Here is a 24,967-nt window from a genome sequence, read left to right as displayed (position 1 = left end):
CCAAAGCTCTTGGTAAAATGAACTTCCATTTTCAAATAGCAGCAGCCGATGATACACACATACCAATTCAGTGATGGAGTGATGGCATGGATATGACAGGATCAGCATGCAGACCCAGAACATTTAATGTTGCGTGGATGAGGTCCAGAAAATGAAGATGAAATATCCAAGGAGGTGGTCCAAACACGATACTGACGTCAGTACACCAGCAGCAAGATGGAATAGCTGATCTTAAAACTTCTGCCAAATACATATTCAGAGATTATGGAAAATGCACTGTGGGTCTGATTTTCAGAAGATAATCAAATATTGGTGAAATCTAAAAGACAACAATGTGCAAGGTACTGTTTAATGAGGCTCATTTTAAGCACTAAATGGGTATAAATTACACTTATACATGTGGCTGACTGTAATTGTCTTAAAATACCACTCATGAAATAATACATTGTTTTTTATTATTCAAAATTGTTCTACATTTTCTATTATGCTAACCATGTGAAATGACAATGATCATGTGAAGAAAAAAGCAAAATGAAAATTAACAAATAAAATTTGAATCAACAAGCTTGGCTTTTCAAATGCCTTTGAAAATAAAGCATAACACAATATCACAATATCACAAAAACAGGATTCTCATAGAATCCCACTTGAAAAAACAGGTGTTTTGTTGGCGCATGCAGCAAAAATCACCCACAAACTGGCAATGTAGCTGGCAAATAAAAATTAACTGAGCAATGGAAAACAATGAGAGAGGTCGACCTGGCAGCAGTAGCGTCAATAGAGAAATAAGCAGAAAGTTCAGAAAAAGCTTCATCAGATAGATAGCAGATGGTAGCTGCTCTGGGAAAAGCAATTTAGTAGAAAGACATTGACAGACAAACACACAGCTCTGGCCACAGAAGCTGGTCACCATCAAGCCTGTGTTGCCTTGCAGCATCAGCAGATAGAGGAGATATTTGAGCCATCCACCCACATTCCCTTAGAAAGCTCTCACGATGCTTTCGCTTAGCTTTTTTTTTTGTGAAGGGAGAGAGAAACATGCAGGTTGTGAGAAGGATGGACACACCTTCCGCAAGGCTTTCTTGCCCCCCTGCCTCCTCAGATCTCCCATTAGGGGCTTCGTCAGCAGCAGTAGCTGCCTGCGTGTGAACCTCAGCCTCGGCCTGCAGGCCGGGCAGAGCCTGGGCCTCGCCTATGACCTCTGCCCGCTCTAGGAGCTCAGATGGGGATTCCTGCTCAGGCTCCTCCCCACTCCACTGCTCCTCCTCATCCTCCTCTTCCTCTAGAGCTGCTGCTGTTGCTGCGGCTTCTGAAGTCTCCTCCTCTTCCTCCTCCGCAGCTGAGAGACTCTCTATGGTCTCCTCTTCTTCATAAAGAGGGAGACAAGTGGAAACATCAAGACTATAGACAACACAGACTTGGGTTACTTAAAAGGTGGGACACTTTCAGCTCTATCAGTTATGCCATGACTTTTGCTGTATGTATGGGTGTTTTCTCTGACCTTGAGAAAAAGTGGTAGCAGATAAAATAAGAAGATGAATATGCAATCTAATTCTGAACATACTGTTTTAGAATTGTATATATTAGCAATTTAATGTGACACTGTTTTGTGATGGAAAATCAGATAAGGTCGAAATAACAGAGGTAACTGATTCTTTTCTCACAATTTCAAAGAACCATTTTTAATAATGTATTTGACTAAAAAATCTGTTCTGATCACTCTGCTTGTCTGTTTTTACAGTGTTTCAGACAGGCTGTGCTCTGTAACATGCATCAGTTGATTTTACTTTGGCCAGATTGGAATTACTTTTCAGTAAAAAGAGACACAATACTGGTCATATTGCGTATAAAATTATTTTCTTTTTACAGCCAATAATATCATGGTGATATTCAGATAATCTATCTTGTAATATTGCTTAAATCAGTTTTTCATCAATGGGGGTTCCCTACAGGCAAAAAAAAATAAATAATCTAAACCACTAGATTATTCATTTCCAAATATGTACCTCTCAGTTACATTATCAATGCTCATTTCAAACGTTTATGACAAATACTCTATATCAGCTCCTTCATTTGTTCAATTTTATTCTTGAACATGAAACATTACTTGCACACAACACACTAGCACACAACGCTGTGTGCATCTGCATTGTCTCTCACAACTGAGACCCAACAAAACCCACAGCACCATAATAATGCCGGGCAGGGAGCTATTGAGATGTCAGAACGAATGTGAAACCGGAGATGCAGAATTTTTGCTCAGCACAAAACTTATGAAGTAGTTCAGAGAGAGAGAGAGAGAGAGAGAGAGAGAGAGAGAGAGAGAGAGAGAGAGAGAGAGAGAGAGATAAGAAACTGCAACAGTCTCTGCTGGGAGCCAGGCTAGATATGGCGACGCAGACCATACCAGGTCACTTCTCAGCAGGATGCTGCAGTGGAAGGAGAGAGAAAAGAGAGGGTATAGGATAGAGAGGGGGGGACAAATTGGCAGCAACTCAATGTCAAATGTAGAAAGTTCTAAGGGATTTAATGATTCTAATTCCACTTAATGCATTATTTTAGTTATTTTGAGGAAGCAACACAACCTTAAACTCAAACTCAAAAAAGTGTTATTATTGTTAACTAAAGCTAAAAATATTTATAAAAATAAAATACATTAATATAAAAATATGTGTATTAAATTATAAGATTAATTATTTCAACTTAAACTAGAAATGTTGCCTTCACAACTAACTGAAATACATTAAAGTATTAAAGATACTAAACTTAAAACTGATGTAAACTAAAATGAAAGCTAAATAATAATACAAATTTCTAAAGCATGTAAAAAAAAAACAAGAATAAAAATAATAGCTAATTCAAAATTGGTAAAGTGTTTATTAATTTGAATTTGCTTTAAAAATATAAAAGTTCATTCAAATGAATAAATACTATAATAGTATATAAATAATACTAAAACAACACTGCTTTAACTACATGTTGTCATATGAGTCAGTTATCTCACAAACAATACACATTACTCATTAACATTTCTCAGTTAATTTCGAATTGGACATGAATAAGAACTTTTGACCAATTCATTAAAAAGATTTGCTTTCATTTAGAGATTTTAAAAAGACTGCTCTGGTTGCAATAGAGTGTTATCAGTTTATTGTCTTGAGTTATTTTGCTAACAGTCTTTCTTTTATAAAATTTGATTCAGATTGCAAGCTCGCAGCTTATAAAACAAAGCAATATAGCTGTTTAGAAACCATGAAAAACAGCTGAAAAACCTTTGGTTGCAGTATTGTCTAAGTTCTTGGTTCCCAAAAAAAGGTGTCATCAATTGAGAAATCAAAATGTCCTTGATCTTTTAACATATGCGGTCATTGTTCTATAGAAAAAAGAAAAAAAAAAGCTTTTATTGAATCCAAGCTCAGAAAACGTCTCGTTTGGAATTTTGTCACATTATGACGTAATAACGAAACGTGCGGCGAAAGACCCACCTCTGTAGAATCAAATCAACGCCTACTTCTACATCATCGCGTCTTTGGCCCCGCCCACTGGCAGGTTAGTGAGATGAGAAGAGATCACTGGACTAAAATAACCTTACCCATCAAAGGATCCTAATTCTAGGAAAGTGCTTGTTTATTTTCAACTATGTGAATGTCTCAGCATTATTTCATATCCAAGATGTTAGTCAATAACTGCAGTGGGCGATTACACAGAGTGAAGTCTCACAGTAGACACGTCCTTTCCAACAGAGCTTTCAAATCAGAGTGCTAAAATCAGGGTAGAAAATGGTCTTTTATTTCTATATTATGACCATTTTTTATGTAAAAATCATACTAACATTAGTAAGTGCACCCCAGGAAACATTTTAAAATAATAAATAAAAAAATTGTAAACACAACCCTCACTGAGTCATTTTGGCGCTGAAAGCGATTACCCCTTCTTCACTGATGCAATAAGGTCAGAGATGCTTGTGTGTGTGGGCCACCATGTGAAGAGCTGAAAGTCATCCTGTGATCTACAGCATGTGTACATCAGCAGGTTGGAGAAATGTGAGGGGCCTGTTGAGACGCATGGGTACGTTTTTGGGCCTGATGAGGGACAATCAAAAGTACAAATGGACAGACTGGCTAACATACGGGCGGACAGATGCGGAGACAAGAAGACGGCAAACAGGCAAAGGAGAAAATGTGCACAGCATGCACAAATGTCCTGCTGATGCTGCAAGTCATTTGGATTTCATTTTCAGAGTCAGTGATTTTCCTCCTTTAACTGAGCACTACATGCATAGCAGCAGGGATTTTGCCTAAAAACACAAACGTTCGTGCCTTTGTACTGCACGGCACAAAAGTTGCAGAAAATCCAAATGACTTGCAATGAACAAGGTACAAAAACAGATACCACCCCCACACGACACGCTTCGGTCAGAGTGGGCACGACACAACAGAGACAAAAGACAGGAAGAGGCGGACCAGAAAGAGAGAGCGAAAAGCAAGAGAGAGAGAGGAGTTGATGCTGAGCTGAAGAAATAAGTGGAAGGAAAGAGAGAGGAAAGGAGGAAGAAGGAGAAGGAGGGGAGGAGAGAATGGCAGAGAGGAACCATGCGAGGTTCACCTTCGATCTGTCTAAACGCGGCGGCCTGCCCTGGGGGGCGAGAGCCAGAGCGCGTCCACTCTGGGCTGAATAAAGGGTGCTCATAGTATTCCTCGTCAGAGTGGTAGGGGTCATCCTCAGGCACAGACACTGAGATGGAGGGGGCGAGGAACTTGCACCTCTCGCGAGAATTTTGGAAGCGGCGGAGAGGACCTGCTTCCTCCTCATCCCCTACATCTACAAATAGACACAAGGAAAAGAACTGCAGGGAAATCTGGACAAAGAGACAGAGACAAAGAGACAGAGAGGAAAAGGAGAGGAAGATAGAAAAGGTGTAGCAAGTAAGGGAGGAAAAAAGGAACAAGTGAAAGAGAGAAAGTAAAAAGAAGGCAAATCAGAATATGCAAAAATTGAGGGGGAAGGGAGGAGATAAAGAGAGAGAGAGAGAGAGAGAGAGAGAAAATAAGGGGAAAGAGAGCTAAAAAAAAGTGAGAAATAAAACGAGAAAGGAGTATGTGTAATGTGTACGGTAAAGAGAAAGACACACAACACAAAGACAAACACACAGTGTCGAGAAACACAAAGTGTGACCGTAGTGGCGCTATGCCATAACCAGAGTCTGAACATCTCTGATGACATTTTATAGGTTTGTCTAAAGTCTAAACTGAGGATGAAACTGTATCATTCTTTAGTGGCTGCTGAAATATTGTGAAATGTGAAATATTTATGAGTGAGTAGTAAATAAAAGAGGCTTGGTAAAGGGTCAACGAGTGACTGGTTAATATTAGGTATGCCCAGATATTTAAATTCTGGCTGATACCGATAAGTCGATAATTATTTCAATCTTTTAGCCAATAACTGATAAATGGCTGATATTAAAATTCTATAATATATTGCATACTGTAGATATATACACAAAATAAAAGAATTTAAAATAAATGTTTTTATATGTATATATATATATATATTTAATGTTGTTGTGTTTAGGTTTATCAGCTTCACGGCACAGTAAAATTAATAAAATTCAACCTAAAGAAAAAAAGATTAAACAATTTTGGATATACATAACTCTATAAAACTCTATAAAAGATTGTAACTGTGATCAAAATTGTAAATACATGTCATAAAATGTAGTTACAAGTGAGTTTAATTTTAAATTTAAATGACAAAAAAAGGTAAAACCATAAAGCCATAAAGTAAAAGTTGTTCAAAGGTGTAAAAATTGAGGATTTAATTCTTTAGAATAATGTGCACCGATGATTTGCACACAATAATACAAGGAACAAGTACTAAAAAGAGGCCATTTTGATTTCATGTTAACTTTACGTATCCGCTTAATGACTTAATGATCTCCTTAAGGTTGTTAGTGGCATTAATGTTTAGTTAAGTAGCTTCAGAGAGTGATCTGAGCATGGCATCGGCCTACCACGGGCAGTAGAGACAGACACAGTCAAAACGATGAACGAGCACAAGCCCACAACATCAACAGCACCTACAATACAACATGCAAATCCAAAGACAGGGACGAACAGAGGAACTGAGAGAGGTTTGGAGCAATCAACAGATCTCTAAAGAGGGGCTTTGGAGAGAGGATGAGCAGGCAATCTGAATGCCACACGGTTTCAGCAACAGCCTGGAAACATCAGCTGCAGGTGAGACAGTACAGCATTCAGTTCAAGGTTTATGGCTTTCATGCAGGGCAGAGTCAAGATCCATGGTTCGGCGGGGTATAAGGAGGGGTTGGGTTTGATTGGTTACGAGGACTAGAAAGGGGTGGGGTCACTTTGGCTTGGGTTTTTGATCAAGATAAGCTCCCGGATTTAGCAATTATGAAGATGAGGCCATGTTTAAGAGCTGAAGATGCTGGATGAGGAAGAGGAGTTCGACTTGAATGATGTCAACAAAGGAGGCAAAGTTGATCCTGCAAACACAACTCCATCAATCTTTAGACCAACCCCACAGATCAGCGGCGTGTGGGCGTCTGTAGGGCACTGTGAGAGGGTTGAAATCAGCCTGGAAGGGGTGGGACTAGCAGGCGTCCCCAAATAGAACACCCTCATTCAAGCCAGGGTCAGAGGGTGACTAGAATACTCATGGGGGGAAAAAAGGTGTTCAAGTTCTTTCAGTGTGTTTCTCACCTCACCTCTCTCCATACACACATGAAGCATGACCCTACCTTGATCCAAAGGCCCAAAATGTTCCGCTGCTGGGGACGGAGGAGGTGAAGGCGGCAGGTTTGCAGAGTCTTCCACTGTAAATAAACAAAAGAAGAAGAAGAGATCAAGACAATGATCAAGATCAGATCAACACATTTACAAATTTGGCGTCCCATTTTTGCTCTGTTCCTACATAAACTACTGTTTAAAATTTGAGGTTGGCAAGATTTTTTTTAAAGAAATTAATACTTTCATTCAGCAAGAATGCATTAAATTGATAAAAAATTACAGACAGTAAAGACATTTATAATCTTTAAAAATTTATGTTTTATGTTTTAAATAAAAGCTTAATGTATCAGGGTTTCCACAAAAATATTAGGCAGCAGAACTGGTTTCAACATTGATAATAATAATCAATGTTTCTTGAGCAGCAAATCAGCATATTAGAATGATTTCTGGAGGATCTTGTGATACTGAAGACTGGATAAATGGTGCTGTAAATTCAGTTTTTCAATCACAGGAATAAATTACATTATATAATATGTTAAAATAGAAAATAACAGACTACTTTCAAAAACATTAAAAAAAAAGATTGACCACAAACTTTTGAATTGTAGTGTAGTGTAGGTATCGTAAAAAGGCAACTATAGGTTCACTAGGTTTTGGAACAGACCCTAAAAATTTGTGCATTTTTCACGTATTTATTTATTTATTCATTCATTGCCTTTTAATGGCAAATAGTAAAGAGTGACAAGAAACGATATAATGGATACAAAATACATGGAGGGAACAAGGTCACAGCCAGCTCTGGTGTGACTTTTATAATCTTAAGAATGCAACATTTCTTTAAATGTCCAAACAAGAAAAATAAACCATGTGAAACCCATTGAGCATGTTTTAACAAGGAAAAATAGAGCCATGAAGGGATCAAATGTAATTAGCTTATATTAGCTTATAACGGGACACCAAGGAGCAAAGAGTTTAACAACAATATATTTGATTGTAAAATTTCCCCCCCCGAAGATATAAATGCAGGGTCGTGTGTATGTGCGTGTCAAGTTTCTAAGGAAATGCTGCGCAGAGAGAAGTCTAAGTTCAGGATTGGTATGCCGAATGCTTTGCCATCACTAATCCTTTGAGCTCTTCTGACAGACTGACTCAACATCAAGCGTGTCGAGAAAACATTATCTAATTTTGCTGACTAATTCCAGCACAGCAAGTGGAAACTTGGAGCTATGGATTATATGTTTTTATTTTATTCCCCTTTTTCTTGTGAAGTCTGACTATGAAGCATTTACTGTATTTGTAATAAGAAAAAGAAAAGGATAACCACAAATCATCAAACCTGTAAATGATCTAAGTTCATGTGTGCCATTTATATGCAATACATTTTGGCTGTTTTAGCTTATTAGATAAGTGAACAAATACAAATTATCACATACAGTTCTTCCTTCCTCACATACATTTCAAACAACAACTTATTACGAGTTACGAGTTTACATACATTCACAACCATTAATGTCAGCAGCAAACTGCCCAGTCTTTATAAAGTCACTGTCAAAACACTGAAACTGACATACCAGTAGCAACACACACTCAAGAATGCACTTTCAAAACCAAGAAAGCTGAGAAAAAACCACAACACAAATGACATGCAGCTCGACCACAGAAACCAGGAAAAAAAAAATGTCCACCACTTTTACAATGATGCTAGCAAGCTATAGAAGACAGAGAGGGCTCAGGGCTCACCCTCACTCTGACCCTCTCTGCCCTGTGACACACACACACACACACACACACACACACACACTGATAGCCAGCGGATTGGTACAGAACCCAAGCAGAAAGGAGCTGGGACAGGCCAGCTGTCAGGGCAAATATGTCATTATGAAGGAAAAGAAAGTGCCCTGGTGATGCTTTCCACAGCTTCGATCAGATTACTCACAGTGTGAGGAACGGACAGACACTACGAGATAGGAAAGCAAAAATAAAATCACAAATGAAACTTATTTGTGTACTGTCTCTCCATGTTATGTTTGACAAACATCAAAATATGTAAACATTTAAAGGAACAGTTCACCTGGAAATTAAAATTAAATGAAAATCTTCAACAAACAAGTAGCTCTCCTTGTGAGTAGTGATGTCTGATTCGTGAAGAACGTTATTTTTGAGTTTTTTCATATAATTATTTAATAAAAATGTTTAATAAAATCAGCTCACAAAACTGGTTTGAATGTTTCATTAATGAATCCGACTGATCCATTACTTGAGTTCAACTTACTGACAATGTTTAATTACTTACAGTATATTTTGGTTAAACCTCTTGTATGATTTCAGAAAATTTGTAACGGTATAATAACTTGTCATACTTTTATGGTGCTTTTATATCCTTTATTAAGCTTGAAAGTACCAGTTCCCATCAATTGTAAATGTAGGCTACACTAACATTCTAAAGTTACAGTAAAAATATGGTAAAAACTACTATTGTGAAAAATTATTACAATTTATAATAACTGTTTTCCTTTTTTGGTATATTTTAAAAAGTATTTTCAGCAGCAATAACTCCAGTCTTCAGTGTCACATGATCCTTCAGAAATCAATGTAATATTTGGTGCTCAAGAAGAATTTCGTATTACTATTATCAATGTTGAAAACAGTTGTGCTGCTTAATATTTTTGTGGAAACATTTTTGTTTTTCTAAATTCAATGATGAATATAAAGTTAAAATAACAGCATTTATTTGAAATAGAAATCTTTTGTAAAATTAAAATGTATTTACTGTCAATTTCGATTAATTTAATGCATCCTTGCTGAATAATTTTTTTTATTTTTTTTTACATACATTATCCTGACATTCTCCTTTTGTGTTAATGGAATAAAGAAAGTTATATGAATTTGAAACAACATCAAAAATATTCTAACAATTTTCATTTGTAGGTGAACTATTCCATTAAGGAATATGTTCTGTTGGTCTTAACACCTGCAAGATCTTCAATAAATTACCTCAGCATTCAAAATAAGTCACAACGACTCATAAATGGTCAAATTACTTCCTCAGTGTGACCATTGTATGTACACAGCCTTCTAAGAAGCGCCTTCAACCAAAAAATAAACCCTTACTTTTCCCATTGCGTTCCATTTTTTTCCATGTCTCACCAACGCAATAAAGTCCTTTAAGAGCAGACCTGAGTGTGGCCAACCTCCAGTATCCCAGGATGCTCTGCTACAGGCCTACCTGATGGCAGCCTGACGGCAGTGTCCGGATGGAGCTCCTGCTCTCCCTTCAGTACCGCTACCGCTTCTGCCGTAACCTCCTGCACGATCCGCGCCGACACTTGCTCTGTTCGACACATACACATACACACATGCATCAACACACGCCCACATGAGCATGTACACGAGCAGATATTTACACATACTTTCTGTATCAATCCAGGCAGGATTTTTTCACTTCTTTTGTCATACTTTTAACCCTTCAAAAATCATAGCAGACCTCACAAAGAGCTACAATTGTCTGTAACAATCTTGCGAACACAACGTCTTTAATCACAACACTCAGGAAATAAATCAGCAACCATGCAAACTAAAATGAGAACCGACCAGAGACTAAACATAACAGGGAGTACAAATACAAGTCGAACATAATGACAGACAGGTTCAGATAATATGTAACCATAGGAACAAAAGAGAACATAATCAGAAACGAAGGTAACCGGAACTAAACAGAGCAGGGATACAGGAACAAAGGAAAATTAAACAGAATTTCAAAATAAGAGTCCATTGGTGCTGAGCCAATGAAAATGAGATTGTATTACATTGTGAGCACACTATAAGATAACTGTGACCACATATAAGGTCTTTATACAATTAAGGTCTTTATTGGTGTTAATTACAAATATTAATATGGTTTTCAATCATCTCAGAGGCTTCCCTGTAAACAAACACAGACCACAACAACTTTTGATGTCTACTGCAATGCAAAAGTTTGGGGTCTGTAAAAGTTCTTAAAGCGGCGCTATGCAGTTTTGGCAATTGCTTTGCTATTTTCTCGCTTTTTGCTCGCAGGTTTCTCTATAGAGCTCCCCCTACAACTTCGGAATAGATATTTGACAACACTGTCGTAAACACCCCCCTCCCATCTTCTCCCTCTGGTCATATGCATTTGTTTTCAAAGAAGCCGGCAAACGCACAGAGCCATGTCCACTGAGGTATGTATGATACACAGAAGGCTAGCAAATAAACTTGTATGTGTGCAGTGCCGTAAAGCAATTAGTTACAAAGCGAGACCTGATATCACGCGATACTTCCTGACGCTGAGGCCAGCGGCCCACCGGCCCAAAGTTGCAAGGATGGTTTTTCCGCTCACAGGCACTAGGGGGAAGCGAAACGGCCACCATTCAACCCGAAAAAAGTAATATAACCATTCCAATGACACCGAAGCTGTTCAGTTAAGGTAAATTAAGCTAAAAAAACTGCATAGTTCCCCTTTAAGTGTCTTATGCATTACTCCATTCTTCAGTATCACATGATTTCAATTTACAGTGACACTTATCTGTCTACACTGAGGCTAAAAATTACAGTAATGATACAGTAAGAGAAACCAAGCGGCCGTCCTGTCGCTTATTGTTTCCGGCAATCACAGCTTGTCAAGACAATAACTTTTTATCACTTGTCGCTTTGGTTAGGAAACCGTGTTAGAAAATACAAATGAAATATCCAATTAACAGCAGCAAGACAAACTGAAGGCATAACTGCACATTATTACAGATTGAGTGTATAGAACTATTGTTTTCTATAATTGCTTAAATACAATTTCACACCAAATAAAAGGAACTTCCAAATGTGTAATTTAGTCTTATCTCTGCCCCGTTTCAGACGATATTAATTTAAACCTCTAACTCAGAGGGTCTAAAACGGAGGAAAACGTTTTTAAAAGACAAGCAAAAAGCTCAAAATGGCAAGAAAATTGGCAGCACTTTGAGAGAGTAAATTGTCATGGTAACAGCAGATTGGGGAGGTATAAGAAGAGACTGTAACCGATTAAGCAGCGGGAGGAATACAGCCCACGGATTGGCTGGCAACACGCATTCAGGGATATACTCTGCTTTAAAACAGCGCTATTAAAAGTATCCCTCTGTGCTTTAAGACACTTACACACTTGCTGAATTCTTACAAACACATCAGTGATGAAGAGATACATTTCAGTGGCATCAGTAGTCTGATTTTATCCTCAAGATGGATCTAGTTAGTGTTAAAATGGCCACCCACAGCAGATCATTGCAAAAGACAGTGCCTGTTACAAAATCAACTGTGTAGGCACTGTGTGGGAGTATGAGTTAAAATGTGTCCCAAAAGAACATCTAGTCCAATGACAAACACAGCATAATGTTGTAAACAGCCATTAAACTTTACAGTATTTGCAGTATTAATAATTTAACATGCAAGCACGAGGTGATTTCGATTTAATCGAAGTTGATGCTGCAATGATCAGCTAACAAGTGTTCAGACACAAGGCTGACACATTAGCACTGACGCAGAAAAACATTGCAGCAGGGCTTACGTCAAAGCTTTCTGAAGAGATGCAAAGTGATTAAGGACCATTTGCTACTCCTACTCTCTCTCCAGTGCAAACAGACTGCATGATGGGAGTCAGCAATGCATCGCTTTTGTTTCTTGTGCACTTTTCAGGCACAATTTCCGCCCACCTTACAGCCCCAGCTTCCGCCCACCCACTCACAAACACACATACACACACGCACAGAAAGGGAACAGAGTTCTGTTCAGATGCCATTAGAATGATATTCACCCACGCACACTCGGGTTTGTGATACACCATCAACCCGTGGTAAGATAGAGACCAGCTTCTCTAGAGGAGAGTCGCATTAAATAATCCGTTCAAAAATTTGTCACACTCATGTTGTTCCAAACACAACACGTATGTTGTTGGTTTTTTCCCCACAAAAAGGACATTTCTGAATAATGTCCTTGGTTTAAAGCTTAACATGACAAAAACTAGAGGACAAGTACTTTGGACATTATATAACAGCTTTATGAAAACATTAATACGAACATTGTGCAAACATTAAAATCATGATTTTCTGTAAAGCTGATTTGAAACTATGTATATTGTGAAAAGTGCTATATAATAAATTTGAGTTGACTTTATTCATTCAAGTCATTATTCACTGAATATCTTCATTTTCATTGAGTAGTGGAACACTGAATCAGTGAGTTGAACTTCATAAATGAATCATTCAGGTTTTGTGCACTGGATCAACCGATTCATTAAAAAGATCCGACTCAGAATTTTTAATACAGCTCTTTTCTACACAACAGAATGAGAATGAGAATTGAATGCTGCAATTATAGCAGATTTGACTACTGTCTTAGATTTCATTTGTTTAAATAGCACAAAGTCATTTGGACCACTTTATTGTGGCCATTAAATGGTCATTTTTGGAGCATGGTATTCATGGTCACATTGAATTTCCATTGTATGGAAAGGAGTTGCATGAAAATGCATTACAATTTCAGGTAACACTTTAGTTAAGGGTCCAATTCTCACTGTTAACTAGTTTCTTATTAGCATGCATAATACTAGGACATTGGCTGTTTATTAGTACTTATAAAGCACATATTAATGCCTTATTCTGCATGACCATATTCTACATCCCTTAATCCCACTCACCTTAACTTAACTTAACAACCTTACTAACTATTAAAAAACAATAATTAGGAGTTTATTGAGGCAAAAGTCGTAGTTTATAGTTAGTTAATACTGAGAATTGGACCCTAATCTAAAGTGTGACCAAATTTGAACTTTTATGCTTTGTAGAAAAAAAGGTTTTTGCAGGTTTGGAACAGCATCAGGGTAAGTGTATGATGACAGAGTGCACTTCACTCAAGTGTTTTTCATCTATAAATACAGCTGCTGAAAATGTAATAAACTGCATAATTTCTTGGAAAAAAAAAGGATGTTTACTATGTAATAATGAATATGAAATAACAAATTACATAAGCTGATTTTCACAGCCAATTACTGCATGACTCAGCAAGAGGGCAGAGAATATGAACATGACCAGAGACCGAGCAAACTGATTCATTAATATAGATTTAGCTCACTCTGTTCTCATGCTCATTCCCTGACAAAACAGATGTTGCTATATTGTTTGGCATCTTCCTACACTTTATTTTTCAGCATATAGCTCTCTCTCCTTGGCCGCCTGCATCATTGTTAGACCGTGTCTGTAAAGCAGTGTCACTATAGATTCACTTTCAGGGCAAACCTGGCCAGTCTATCACAGTCTTTGTGTCTGACAGATGTGCTGGTGTGTCTACCCAGCATCCCCCTCTCCCCCCTCGCGTCTGTCCACACCCGTCTGCGAGAGATGTGCTCGGATTGCTGATCAGATGGGTTTGCCTCCAGCAAACAATAGCTCACATCCCTGAGACATCAGACAGCAACCACAATAAGCAAATACCCCAAAAAGTACACACCAACCCACAAGCACAAACACAGCTGCACACCTAAGAAGATGAAGAATATTGCGTTGTACATACTGTATCTCTTATTCACAAGGACAGTCGTATTTACCCCTTAGACAGGTGGTAAGATTCAAATTCAAATATATTTGCAGGCACCTTCAGCAAACATGCGATATATACACACAATCTGCACTACTCCACAAGTGCAAATATGCTAACAACCTGTTATTCTAGTGCAGGGAAGCCACTTAAACCTAGAAAGAACCTCTAACCAACCCATTAGAAAAATCAAAGCTTTCTTACCAAAAAGTGCAGTGCCGGTTATGGCTGTCTGGAGGCAAATGCTTCCCAGTGCACTCTTAGTCGTGCCTGCTGCCAAAAGCAAGCCGGGAGAAGGAGGGGGATGGCTGGTACTCCATGCCAGGACTCCCCCGCCAAAGAGCAGAGCTGTTGCCACAGCAACACACTGGGCCCAATCTGAACGTCTCCCAGCATGCCTCTGCTGTGGGTTTTGCCACCCTCGGTGTGTGAGTGACACAGACATATTACTGACTCTCTGCATCTGTGATGCTATCTCATGGTTTCTTGCAATCAGTGGATCTGAAACTTGTGGATTGTGAAATATCCCAACCTGACACTTTACAATAAGGTTTAATTAGTTAATCCATCAGGTATTATGAACTAACAATGAACAGCATTTTTTTCAGCATTTATTAATCTAAGTTAATATTCATGTGCATAAATATACTACTGTTCATTGTTTGTTCAACTTGAAATGATACAAATGTTTTAGAATACGTAGAGATTAACGTTAATTAATATGAATTAATTACTTAATTAATGCAGTAAAACTATTGTTTTTTAATGGTTAACAAGTGAAATCTTAAAGTGCTACCAAATCCAGTAATAGAATAGAATAGAATAGAATAGAATAGAATAGAATAGAATAGAATAGAATAGAATAGAATAGAATAGAATAGAATAGAATAGAATAAAATGAAATTAAATGCACAATAAGAAAAATGTATGATAAAATGATTAATGAAGTCATAATGAATTAACTAATTCAAACCTTCCCTTAATAAGCCTAAGAGATTCAGGGTATAATTCAAGTCTATACTACAAATAATGCTAGACAGGTTATGCAGCAAAGTTTCATATATTGATATCTTGAATGAATGAATGAATGAATGAATGAATGAATGAATGAATGAATGAATGAATGAATGAATGAATGAATGAATGAATGAATGAATGAACATTTTTGCAGCATTTATTAATCTAGGTTAATATTCATTTGCATAAATATACTACTGTTTATTGTTAAATCATGTGTGTTCAACTTGAAATTATAAATATGTTTTAGCATATGTAGAGATTCACATGAATTCATATTAATTAATTAATTAATGCAGTAAAAGTATTGTTTGTTAATGGCTAACAAATTAAATATTAATGTAAAGTGTTACCGATTCTGGTGAGCTAAGAGAATAGAAAAGAATAGAAAAGAATAGAACTGAAATAAAATTAATGAATTTAATTGAAATTACATTTAATTTATACACAAATAAAAGAAAAATGTATGATAAAATTATTAATGAAGTTATAATGAATTAACTAATTCTAGATTCAATGTATAGTTCAAGTCTATACTACAAATAATGCTAGACAAGTTAAGCGCCAAAGTTTCATATCTTCAATATATGAATGAATGAATGAATGAATGAATGAATGAATGAATGAATGAATGAATGAATGAATGAATGAATGAAATGATGATGAAGGAAACATATGCCAACAAGTAGGCTTAAATAGAGCGATATTTATGTTGTTCCGCCCATCCTGCGCACCATTCCAGGACAGCACACTTTTCAGTACAGCCCCTATAATTCAAGCCAGCAGCTGCCTCAGCAAGCAATCTCTCTCTCTCTCTCTCTCTGCTTCTCAAGTGTCCCGTTCTTTATGCAAAGCAATGTCATATGTCGCGCTGTCAGTATCTCGGTCTAGCGCCTCTTGTGTGTCTGAAGGGCCCTTGTACGTGTTGGCCTTGCCAATGGCCCTTGGCTCAAAAATCTCACCCTCACAGAGTCAGAGGCAGAGAAACTATTTTCAGGGAAGGTCTTTCTCTCCACAGAGACACGTCATTAGACCCTCTCTTTAGAAGCGAGCAGTTCTGCTCACGTCGATAGCAAACTGAAATATGAAAACACAACCTGGATCATTAATGAAACACACAGACGCAGGCAAAAGAAACAAGTTGTTCTCTTGGCTCACAGTGATTTATAATGGCAAGTTTGTTAATGAGAAATGCATGAGGGATGTTAACTCACACCCTGGCTGAAGGATTGTTAGCATTAGCGATGGGAAGTCAATATCCATCATTCACTGTCAGGGGTTGGTGCGGTGATGCTTTCTGCACAGCTTTATGCTGTTTTAAGTATTTATGGAGGTGACAAGGGAACTGTGATGATTTATACAGAGGACAGAGATTACTGGAAAGCAAGGGGATTTCATGAACACATAAAACTGCTAATAGCATTTGACACATTGCCTACCGTACACTTAATATCAGCGGCGACATATAGTAAACTCTACACGAAAAGAGCAGTATTTGGAAAAAGTGAATAGCCTATAGAATAAATGGATTCCTAACAATATTCTTAAAATATCAAGCTTAACTTGATCTTTTAAGATGAAAAATCCTGATGTACTTTGAAAACAAACTGTAACTTTAAGAACAAAAATGACTCGTTCTGCAAATTTTTGACATCACACAAACAAATACATAAATATATGACTGCACATTTTAATGACGTCTATTTGATCACCAGAAACTCGTTTTTAAGGACGAAGTAGAACATTTATTGCTATGGGTCAAAGAGAGGGTGGATAATAGTCATGAAAACCTAAAAATAACAATATGCAGTAATAAAATAAATACATAATGATTAATAAAAAATGCATGTGCAGTTTTAGGTGAGCTGTGCGATTTTTCTCTCAGTGAGTGCAGAAGGGACACACTTAGAACAACCTGTTATGCATCTGTCTCTTCATCTGTCCATCCAACTCTTCATCTACACATTTCCATATCAACATTTCTGCTGATGTGTCTGTTCTAGCCCTGACTGAACTCCCAGAATGCCTCTGCTCAACCCCTCCCACCCAGTATGAATTCTAACATCAGTGCAATCCATATGACAGAAAAAGCATGAAGAAGATCTCTTCAATGTCGCAGTTGCTTCTCTCTGGCAGCAATGTGATTAAATGTGATTCCTCAAGAAACATTTCACCCAAAAGTCAAAAGAAAATACAAGAAACAATATTTTGTTTAAACAAAATGAAGCATATTTTTAAGATAAAAACTGCTTTAATATCATGACAGTTAAGCACACGGGTATGGCCTTCCTTCAAATAACTTACTGTAATGAAAATAAAAATATTTACGCAATAGTATGTATAATGGCAGTAGTTAATTTATGCAGAAAAAGGTGTGTGGCAGAATGTTTTTCAGGGCTGTAATACAATTAAAATGATCATTTTTCACATTTAAGTAACACAAATCTGATTTTTTAACATTACAGTAATGTGAAATGTGGGGTAAAATGTTTCATTATAATGGACATAATGTCACAATGTAAATAAATCTTAAAGATTAAAAAATAAGAATACCGTTCATGCAAAAATTCTATATACCATTCAAAAGTATAACTAATCTAACCTATATAAGGTTTTCAAAGGTTGCTTTGGATAAAATGGATTACTAAAATTGATTCAGGGTTGACTGTTCTTTGATGAATAGAAAGTTCAAAAGAACAGAATTTAGTTAAAACAGAACTCTTGTAGCATTATGAATGTCTTTTATCAATGCAATGTGTGCTCGCTAATTAAAATTATTAATTTCTTTGACCCCCAAAATGTAATGGTAATGTTTTGTTTTGTTTTTTACAGATTTTGGGGTTAAATAAGACACTTTTTGTGAGATTTTCCGTTAAATGCCTGTAATGGTGCATGTGTGTTATTGTGCCTGTGCATGCATGTATACCCTTACAAAATACAGGAGTGCTGGTATTGTTTGTGTGCATGTAATAGGCAGTTATGATCCATCATTACCGGGGTAATTAACAGCACCACTCCCTCCCCCCGAGCAGGGTGAACAGCAGCAGCTTTCACTATTAGAAGGTTGCCATGGCAGCTGCTCCCTTGCAATTTACTCTGTCAGACCTTTGTTCAGCATCCCTGCAATCTTTCCTTTTACAATTTTCTTTTTTTCTCTCTCTCTTTTTTTGTGCTGACATGAGAAAAGTACCACCTCATTTTACTCCTCATACACCCCTGAGGCCTCAAAAATACCCAGACAGAAAAGCTCTAGCCAAGCCTCCTTCTTCAGAGACGTCTATCTCTGGTCTCCAAAAACAAGATTAACTGCTTTGGAGATACAAGCGCAAATGCACGACACACCATGACTTTAAAAATGGCAACACAGACTGTTATTAACCCTAGTCTGTCATTGCAATGGGAAAAACCAGACATAATTGTTCACTCTGACTGTTGGTTAATTATGTCATTCCTTTCACTTGCATTTATAGCTGTCATGCAGGATGTAACGCAGAGAGCTTGTGTTATTTTTTATGAAATATTAAGATAAAGCGTCTATGGGTAATATGTAGTTTGGCTGCTGAACTACTATCTATTATAACACTTCAGTCATTTTGAGCCTCCAGCAATAGGAACTTTGCAACCATCTTCCACCCTCACTCATGCAAAAATAATAATAATGGGACGCAATTTTGTTTTTACTTTTGTCCTCTTGACCTCTGGTTTTAGCCTCAGATGGCACACCCCATCTGATCCATGAATACCGGACACAAAAATGTAAACCACTGGCTCTTCATCAAGATGGCGCCGCGGATGGCTGCCTCGGTGTGGAGCTCTCCAGTTATTGTGTTGTTTTTGTTGGTTTGTTCTGCGTTTAGTCATTCTTTTCCTATCAGTTTCACCAAAGACGAACTACTGGACATTAGGAAACACACACCAGACAACTTTTTTACAGTTTTGATTACTCAGACGTTTTACTGGACATTCTCGTCGGAGGGGCAGCGGTGTTGTTCAAACGCGCGGTCAGACGCAAACGTGGGAAGCGCGCCGGCGCGCTGGTTAAACTCCGCGAGCGCGGCCTCCGCACTGCACTCCCCAGTATTCATCTTGCGAATCTCCGATCTCTTCCTAACAAAATGGACGAACTTCTTCTCCTCACCCGCACTAACAAGGATTTTTTTAACTCCGCTGCTCTGTGCTTCACTGAAACCTGGCTGAGTGAAGCCATACCGGACAACGCACTACATCTGCCGGGCTTCCAGCTGTTCCGAGCGGATCGTATCGCGGAACTAACGGGGAAAACGAGAGGTGGTGGATTGTGTTTCTACATTAACGAAAGTTGGTGTTCAGATGTAACAACACTGAAGAAGATGTGCTCTCCTAATTTAGAGGCGCATTTCATAAACTGTAAACCTTTCTACTCGCCGCGGGAGTTTTCCTCATTCATTCTCGCGAATGTTTACATTCCTCCAGACGCGTGTGTGAGCGCGGCGCTACAACAGCTGGCTGAACATATAGCTGAAATGGAACAAAGGTACCCAGACTCTCTTTTAATCATTCTTGGGGATTTTAACAAAGCAAATCTCTCCCGTGAACTGCCAAAATACAGACAGCATGTTACATGTTTGGTTCATCTTATACCGACCTACAGGCAGAAACTGAAATCAGCTAAACCTGTAATAAGGACTGTAAAAAGATGGACCAACGAAGCAGAGCAGGATCTACAGGCCTGCTTCGATTGCACTGATTGCAAACTGTTTTTGAAGCTGCAGCCACCGATCTGGATGAGCTCACAGATACTGTAACATCATATATCAGTTTCTGTGAGGATACATGCATTCCTACCAGGACATTCTTATCATTCACTAATGATAAACCATGGTTTACTGGGAAACTCAAACAGCTTCGTCATGCCAAAGAGGATGCTTACAGAAGTGGGGATACAATCTTGTATAACCAGGCCAGAAACAGACTGACAAAGGAGATCAGAGTTGCTAAAAGAAGCTACTCTGAAAAGCTGAAAAAACAGTTTTCAGCCAACGACCCGGCATCAGTCTGGAGAGGCCTGAGGAACATCACCAACTACAAATCACCATCCCTCCCATCTGTGGAGAATCAACAACTGGCTGACACTCTCAATGCATTCTATTGCAGGTTTGAGAAGCCCAGACTCACACCTCACACCCGCTCTGATGTGCACTTCACACATCCACCATCACCTCCTGCAACCCCTCTCCTCCCCCCTTCTGCCATCCAACCTGAGCTTAAGGTCTGTGTGGAGGACGTGAGCCGAGTCTTCAAAAAACAGAAGACTAGGAAAGCTTCAGGCCCAGACGGCATCTCATCTGCTTGTCTAAAAGCCTGCGCTGACCAACTGGCCCCAGTCTTCACGCAGATCTTCAACAGATCATTGGAGCAGTGTGAAGTTCCCTGCTGCTATCATTCCGGTTCCCAAAAAAACTAAAATCACTGGACTTAATGACTACAGACCTGTTGCTCTCACGTCTGTGGTCATAAAGTCGTTTGAAAGACTGGTGTTGGCCTATCTGAAGGACATCACTGGACCCCTGCTGGATCCCTTTCAGTTTGCTTACAGAGCAAACAGGTCTGTGGATGATGCAGTCAACATGGGACTGCACTATATCCTGCAACATCTTGACAGACCTGGGACTTATGCACGGATCTTATTTGTGGACTTCAGTTCGGCCTTCAATACCATCATCCCTGATCTTCTCACAGCCAAACTGACTCAGCTCTCCATGCCATCCTCAATTTGTCAGTGGATCTCCAGCTTCCTGACGGACCGGCAGCAGCGAGTGAGACTGGGGAAGCTCACATCCAGGACCCTCACCATCAGCACTGGCGCCCCCCAAGGGTGCGTTCTCTCCCCACTGCTCTTCTCCCTGTACACTAATGACTGCACTTCTAAAGACCCCTCTGTCAAGCTCCTGAAATTTGCAGACGACACCACTGTCATCGGTCTCATCCAAAATGGTGACGAGTCTGCTTACAGACTGGGGGTTGAACAGCTGGCTGTCTGGTGCAGCTATAACAACCTTGAGCTGAACACGCTCAAAACAGTGGAGATGATTGTGGACTTCAGGAGAAAATCCCCAGCACTCCCCCTCTCACCATCATGAACAGCACTGTGGAAGCAGTGGAGTCATTCAGGTTCCTGGGCTCTACCATCTCTCAGGACCTGAAGTGGGCAAATCACATTGACTCCATTGTAAAAAAGGCCCAGCAGAGACTGTACTTCCTTCGCCAGCTGAAGAAGTTCAATCTGCCACAGGAGCTGCTGATCCAGTTCTACTCAGCCGTCATTGAGTCTGTTTTAAGCACTTCCATCACTGTCTGGTTTGGTTCAGCTACCAAATCGGACATCAGGAGACTACAACGGACAGTCCGGACTGCAGAGAGGATTATTGGTGCCCCCCTGCCAACCCTCCAGGACCTGTACTCTTCCAGAGTGAGGAAGAGAGCGGGTAAAATCATCACAGACTCCACCCACCCTGGACACCCCCTGTTTGAACTGTTACCGTCAGGACGGCGACACAGATCACTGGCCACAAGAACATCCAGGCACAGGAACAGTTTCTTTCCACAGGCCATTTCCCTTCTGAACACTTAACATGCCCCCCAAGGCATATGCCTGTAAGTGCAATACTCCCACTGTCTAGTGCAATATTCTCTAACTCAGGTGATATTTATATTTATATTATTCATACTACTCAAAATACTGTAAATATGTTCATAATCTGTAAATGTTAATTTGGACTAAACCCAACTGTGACCCTTCTTTTTTACTTTTATTCTATTTTTATTTATTTTTAATATATTTTATTCTTAGAATTTGTATTACTATGTTTCTTGTTGTATTTGTATTTGTATATGTGCACTGGAAGCTTCAGTACCAAGAAAAATTCCTTGTGGGTGCAAGCACACTTGGCAATAAAGCTCATTCTGATTCTGATTCTGATTCTGATTCAGTGTCACATGTAAAACCATTGTGTACTGTATGTGTGCATCTCTTAAAACATCGAGTCCTTAAAACATCGAGTCCATCAGTTATTACATGAAGAAACAGAAAAAAACTGAGACAGACTAAATCCAGAAGAACTGTGGCAACGTCTCCAAGACTCTTGAAGAAACCTTCCTGCAATATATATATATATATATATATATATATATATATATATATATATATATATTGCAGGAAGGTTTCTTCAAAAGTCTTGGAGACGTTGCCACAGACGTTGCCATATATATATATATATATATATATATATATATGTTGCAGGAAGGTTTCTTCAAGAGTCTTGGAGACGTTGCCACAGTTCTTCTGGATTTAGTCTGTCTCAGTTTTTTTCTGTTTCTTCATGTAATAACTGATGAACTCGATGGGGAGATCAGATCTCCGTGTTGAGCACCGGCTGTTGTCAGACTCCTTGTGCATATAAATCTCACTGGATTATTACATTTAATGGCAAAATGAATGTTTGGAAATGTAAACTGATTTTTCATACTGACACACTACAACAAAAGATATATATACCACTGGCTTAAAACCATTTTGGGGGGGTGAAAATACTAACATGCCTAAGACTTTTGCACAGTAGTGTATTCTGTATATACACACACATACAATCTTACAGCCTCTTCCTGTCTAAGTGTGCAGTTCTTGGCCAGAAAAAAACTGCAATGAAGACCAGATGCTTTGCCACAATTCACAAGTCCGGCTAGCCAAGACTACTTGACCTCTACCATATGACAATGTAAAAACTTGGAAAGGAAATCCTGAACGGCTTTCAGTTCATAGTGTAAAAAATCTTTTAAAAAAAATTCTTATGAAATGTCATTTATAAATATTGCTCTCACCAGCAGTCACAGCGTGTCCAGAGGTCAGGTCTCCGTTGAAGCCGTTCTCTTTGGCGTAGGAGGCGGCAGAACCAGCGTGGCCACCACCAGACTGGCAAGCCCTGTAGGAGGAAGAGAAGCCGTTCTCTCCATGCGCACCTGGGGAGGATGAGCCCTGTGCTCCCGGAGATGACCACTGGGGGCCGCTGTCCTCGGGCTGCCGACCGTCTGCCATCTGAATCAGAGGGGAGGGCTTCACTCCTTACTCCTGAAAGATCAGAAAATAAATTCTCAGCTTGATGTTAATACTGTACATTGACTGAACACCTCTGGTGCAGAGTGCCAATCGATATTTAAAGTCATGCAATCAACATTCGCCATATACTTATGCAGCCTACAGAAAGTGTCAATGAACATTATATTCTGAAATATGAGCTTACTATTAACTAAATGCTGCATAATACTGTACATGCTTGTATATATAACAATGCATTGTGAATAACATATAAACAATATTATAGTATAATGCTGTCACATGACCTCATCACATTGCCTAACCCTTCAAATCAGAGATTTTATTATTTAGCATATTATACATAGTACGTTTTTTTAAAGAAATTAATACTTTTCTTCAACAACGATGTATTAAATTGACGTTAAAGTGCAGTAAAGACTTTTATAATGTAACAAAATGTTTTGATTACTTTTAAACTTTCTATTCATAGTAATTCATAATAATCTTGAAAAATATATATATTACAGTTTTTACAAACATATTAAGCAGAACAACTGTTTTCAACATTGATAATAAGAAATGTTCTCTTTCATAGGTTCACTCGACACTGCGTAGCGATGACGCAAAAGGGCGGTGGTGATTGTCTGAACCCGTATAGAATCACGGCAATGAATTGGCCTGATGGCGCGGGCGCCTCCTCAGCGGCGCTACATCACTCACCCTTTATATAGTGAACGCGCCATCTGCTTCTCAGATTTTCTTCTTCAGAAGAAGTGATTCTTCTGGCCCGTGAACTAGTTCACTTTTTTCGGAATTCGGATTCTGTCTTGTGCTTCAGCGACCGCACTCTGTGGAACTTCGTTCTCCTCTCGGTGAAGCACTATGGATTTACGTCGTTGCCAGCCTCCGTGCTCTCGCTTCATTGCAAGCGACGACCCGCACGGTAAGTGTGTGAAATGTCTTAGCACAGCACATGCTCACGAGGCTATCTTTGGCACTTCTAGCTGCAAGTCTTGTGAGAATTTTAGACTAAAAACTCTCCGCGCTAGGCTTGCCTGCTTTGATAAAGATATCCAGTCCATTCTCCCCCGCCGCGCTGCTGTTAATGACGAGGCCCACGCCCTTCATGAAGCCGAGGCCTGGGGATCAGGCCTGCTATTCCCTCTCTCACTTTCTCTCGCCCAGGCGCGCACGCCTCGCCGATTCTCTAGTGGAGTTTCTTCATGACTATTTATGCCCCAATCCAGAGGCACGCGACTTCGTCTCCTTTGGACTGGAGGATGTTTTATTCACCGCGGCGTCTGATTCTGAGGATTTCGGGTCTGCGGCCGACGCTCTCCCGCCCAGCGGCCAGGAAGCGCGACCCTCTGCGGCCTACACCGAGCTCGTGGATCTGTTAGCACGTGCTTCTGAGAAGCTTAGCATTGAATGGCCGGATGAGCCTCGTGATTCTCAGTCCTCCACGCTCGATGGACATTTTCTGAGTGGTCACTTTAGAAGAAAGCTGCCATTTTTCAGCGATCTTCACTGTGAGATTTCTAGACCCTGGAAGCAG

General features: G+C 39.1%; 1 protein-coding gene across 19 annotated transcripts in view; it reads right to left on the bottom strand.

The window, feature by feature from the left end:
* Window positions 1-24,967, bottom strand: part of map2 (microtubule-associated protein 2) — a 120,978-nt gene that overhangs the window by 23,376 nt on the left and 72,635 nt on the right. For 2 of the 19 annotated variants that reach the window (XM_082174538.1, XM_082174541.1), the window contains exons 4-8: window positions 23,199-23,445; window positions 9,976-10,080; window positions 6,761-6,835; window positions 4,606-4,821; window positions 1,067-1,366 (exon numbers count right to left, since the gene is read on the bottom strand). In XM_082174538.1, coding sequence (XP_082030664.1) covers window positions 1,067-1,366; window positions 4,606-4,821; window positions 6,761-6,835; window positions 9,976-10,080; window positions 23,199-23,412 — 910 coding nt within the window. In that variant the 5' untranslated portion in view covers window positions 23,413-23,445. Of the gene's footprint in view, window positions 1-63; window positions 202-1,066; window positions 1,367-4,605; window positions 4,822-6,760; window positions 6,836-9,860; window positions 10,081-14,528; window positions 14,956-23,198; window positions 23,446-24,967 lie in introns of those variants that run through there. The other 17 variants (XM_082174539.1, XM_082174526.1, XM_082174537.1 and 14 more) reach the window with 17 other exon arrangements.

The sequence above is a fragment of the Leuciscus leuciscus genome, assembly GCF_965113295.1.
Source record: "Leuciscus leuciscus genome assembly, chromosome: 7".
Taxonomy (NCBI): Eukaryota; Metazoa; Chordata; class Actinopteri; order Cypriniformes; family Leuciscidae; genus Leuciscus; species Leuciscus leuciscus.
This window is presented reverse-complemented; position numbering and strand designations above follow the sequence as displayed.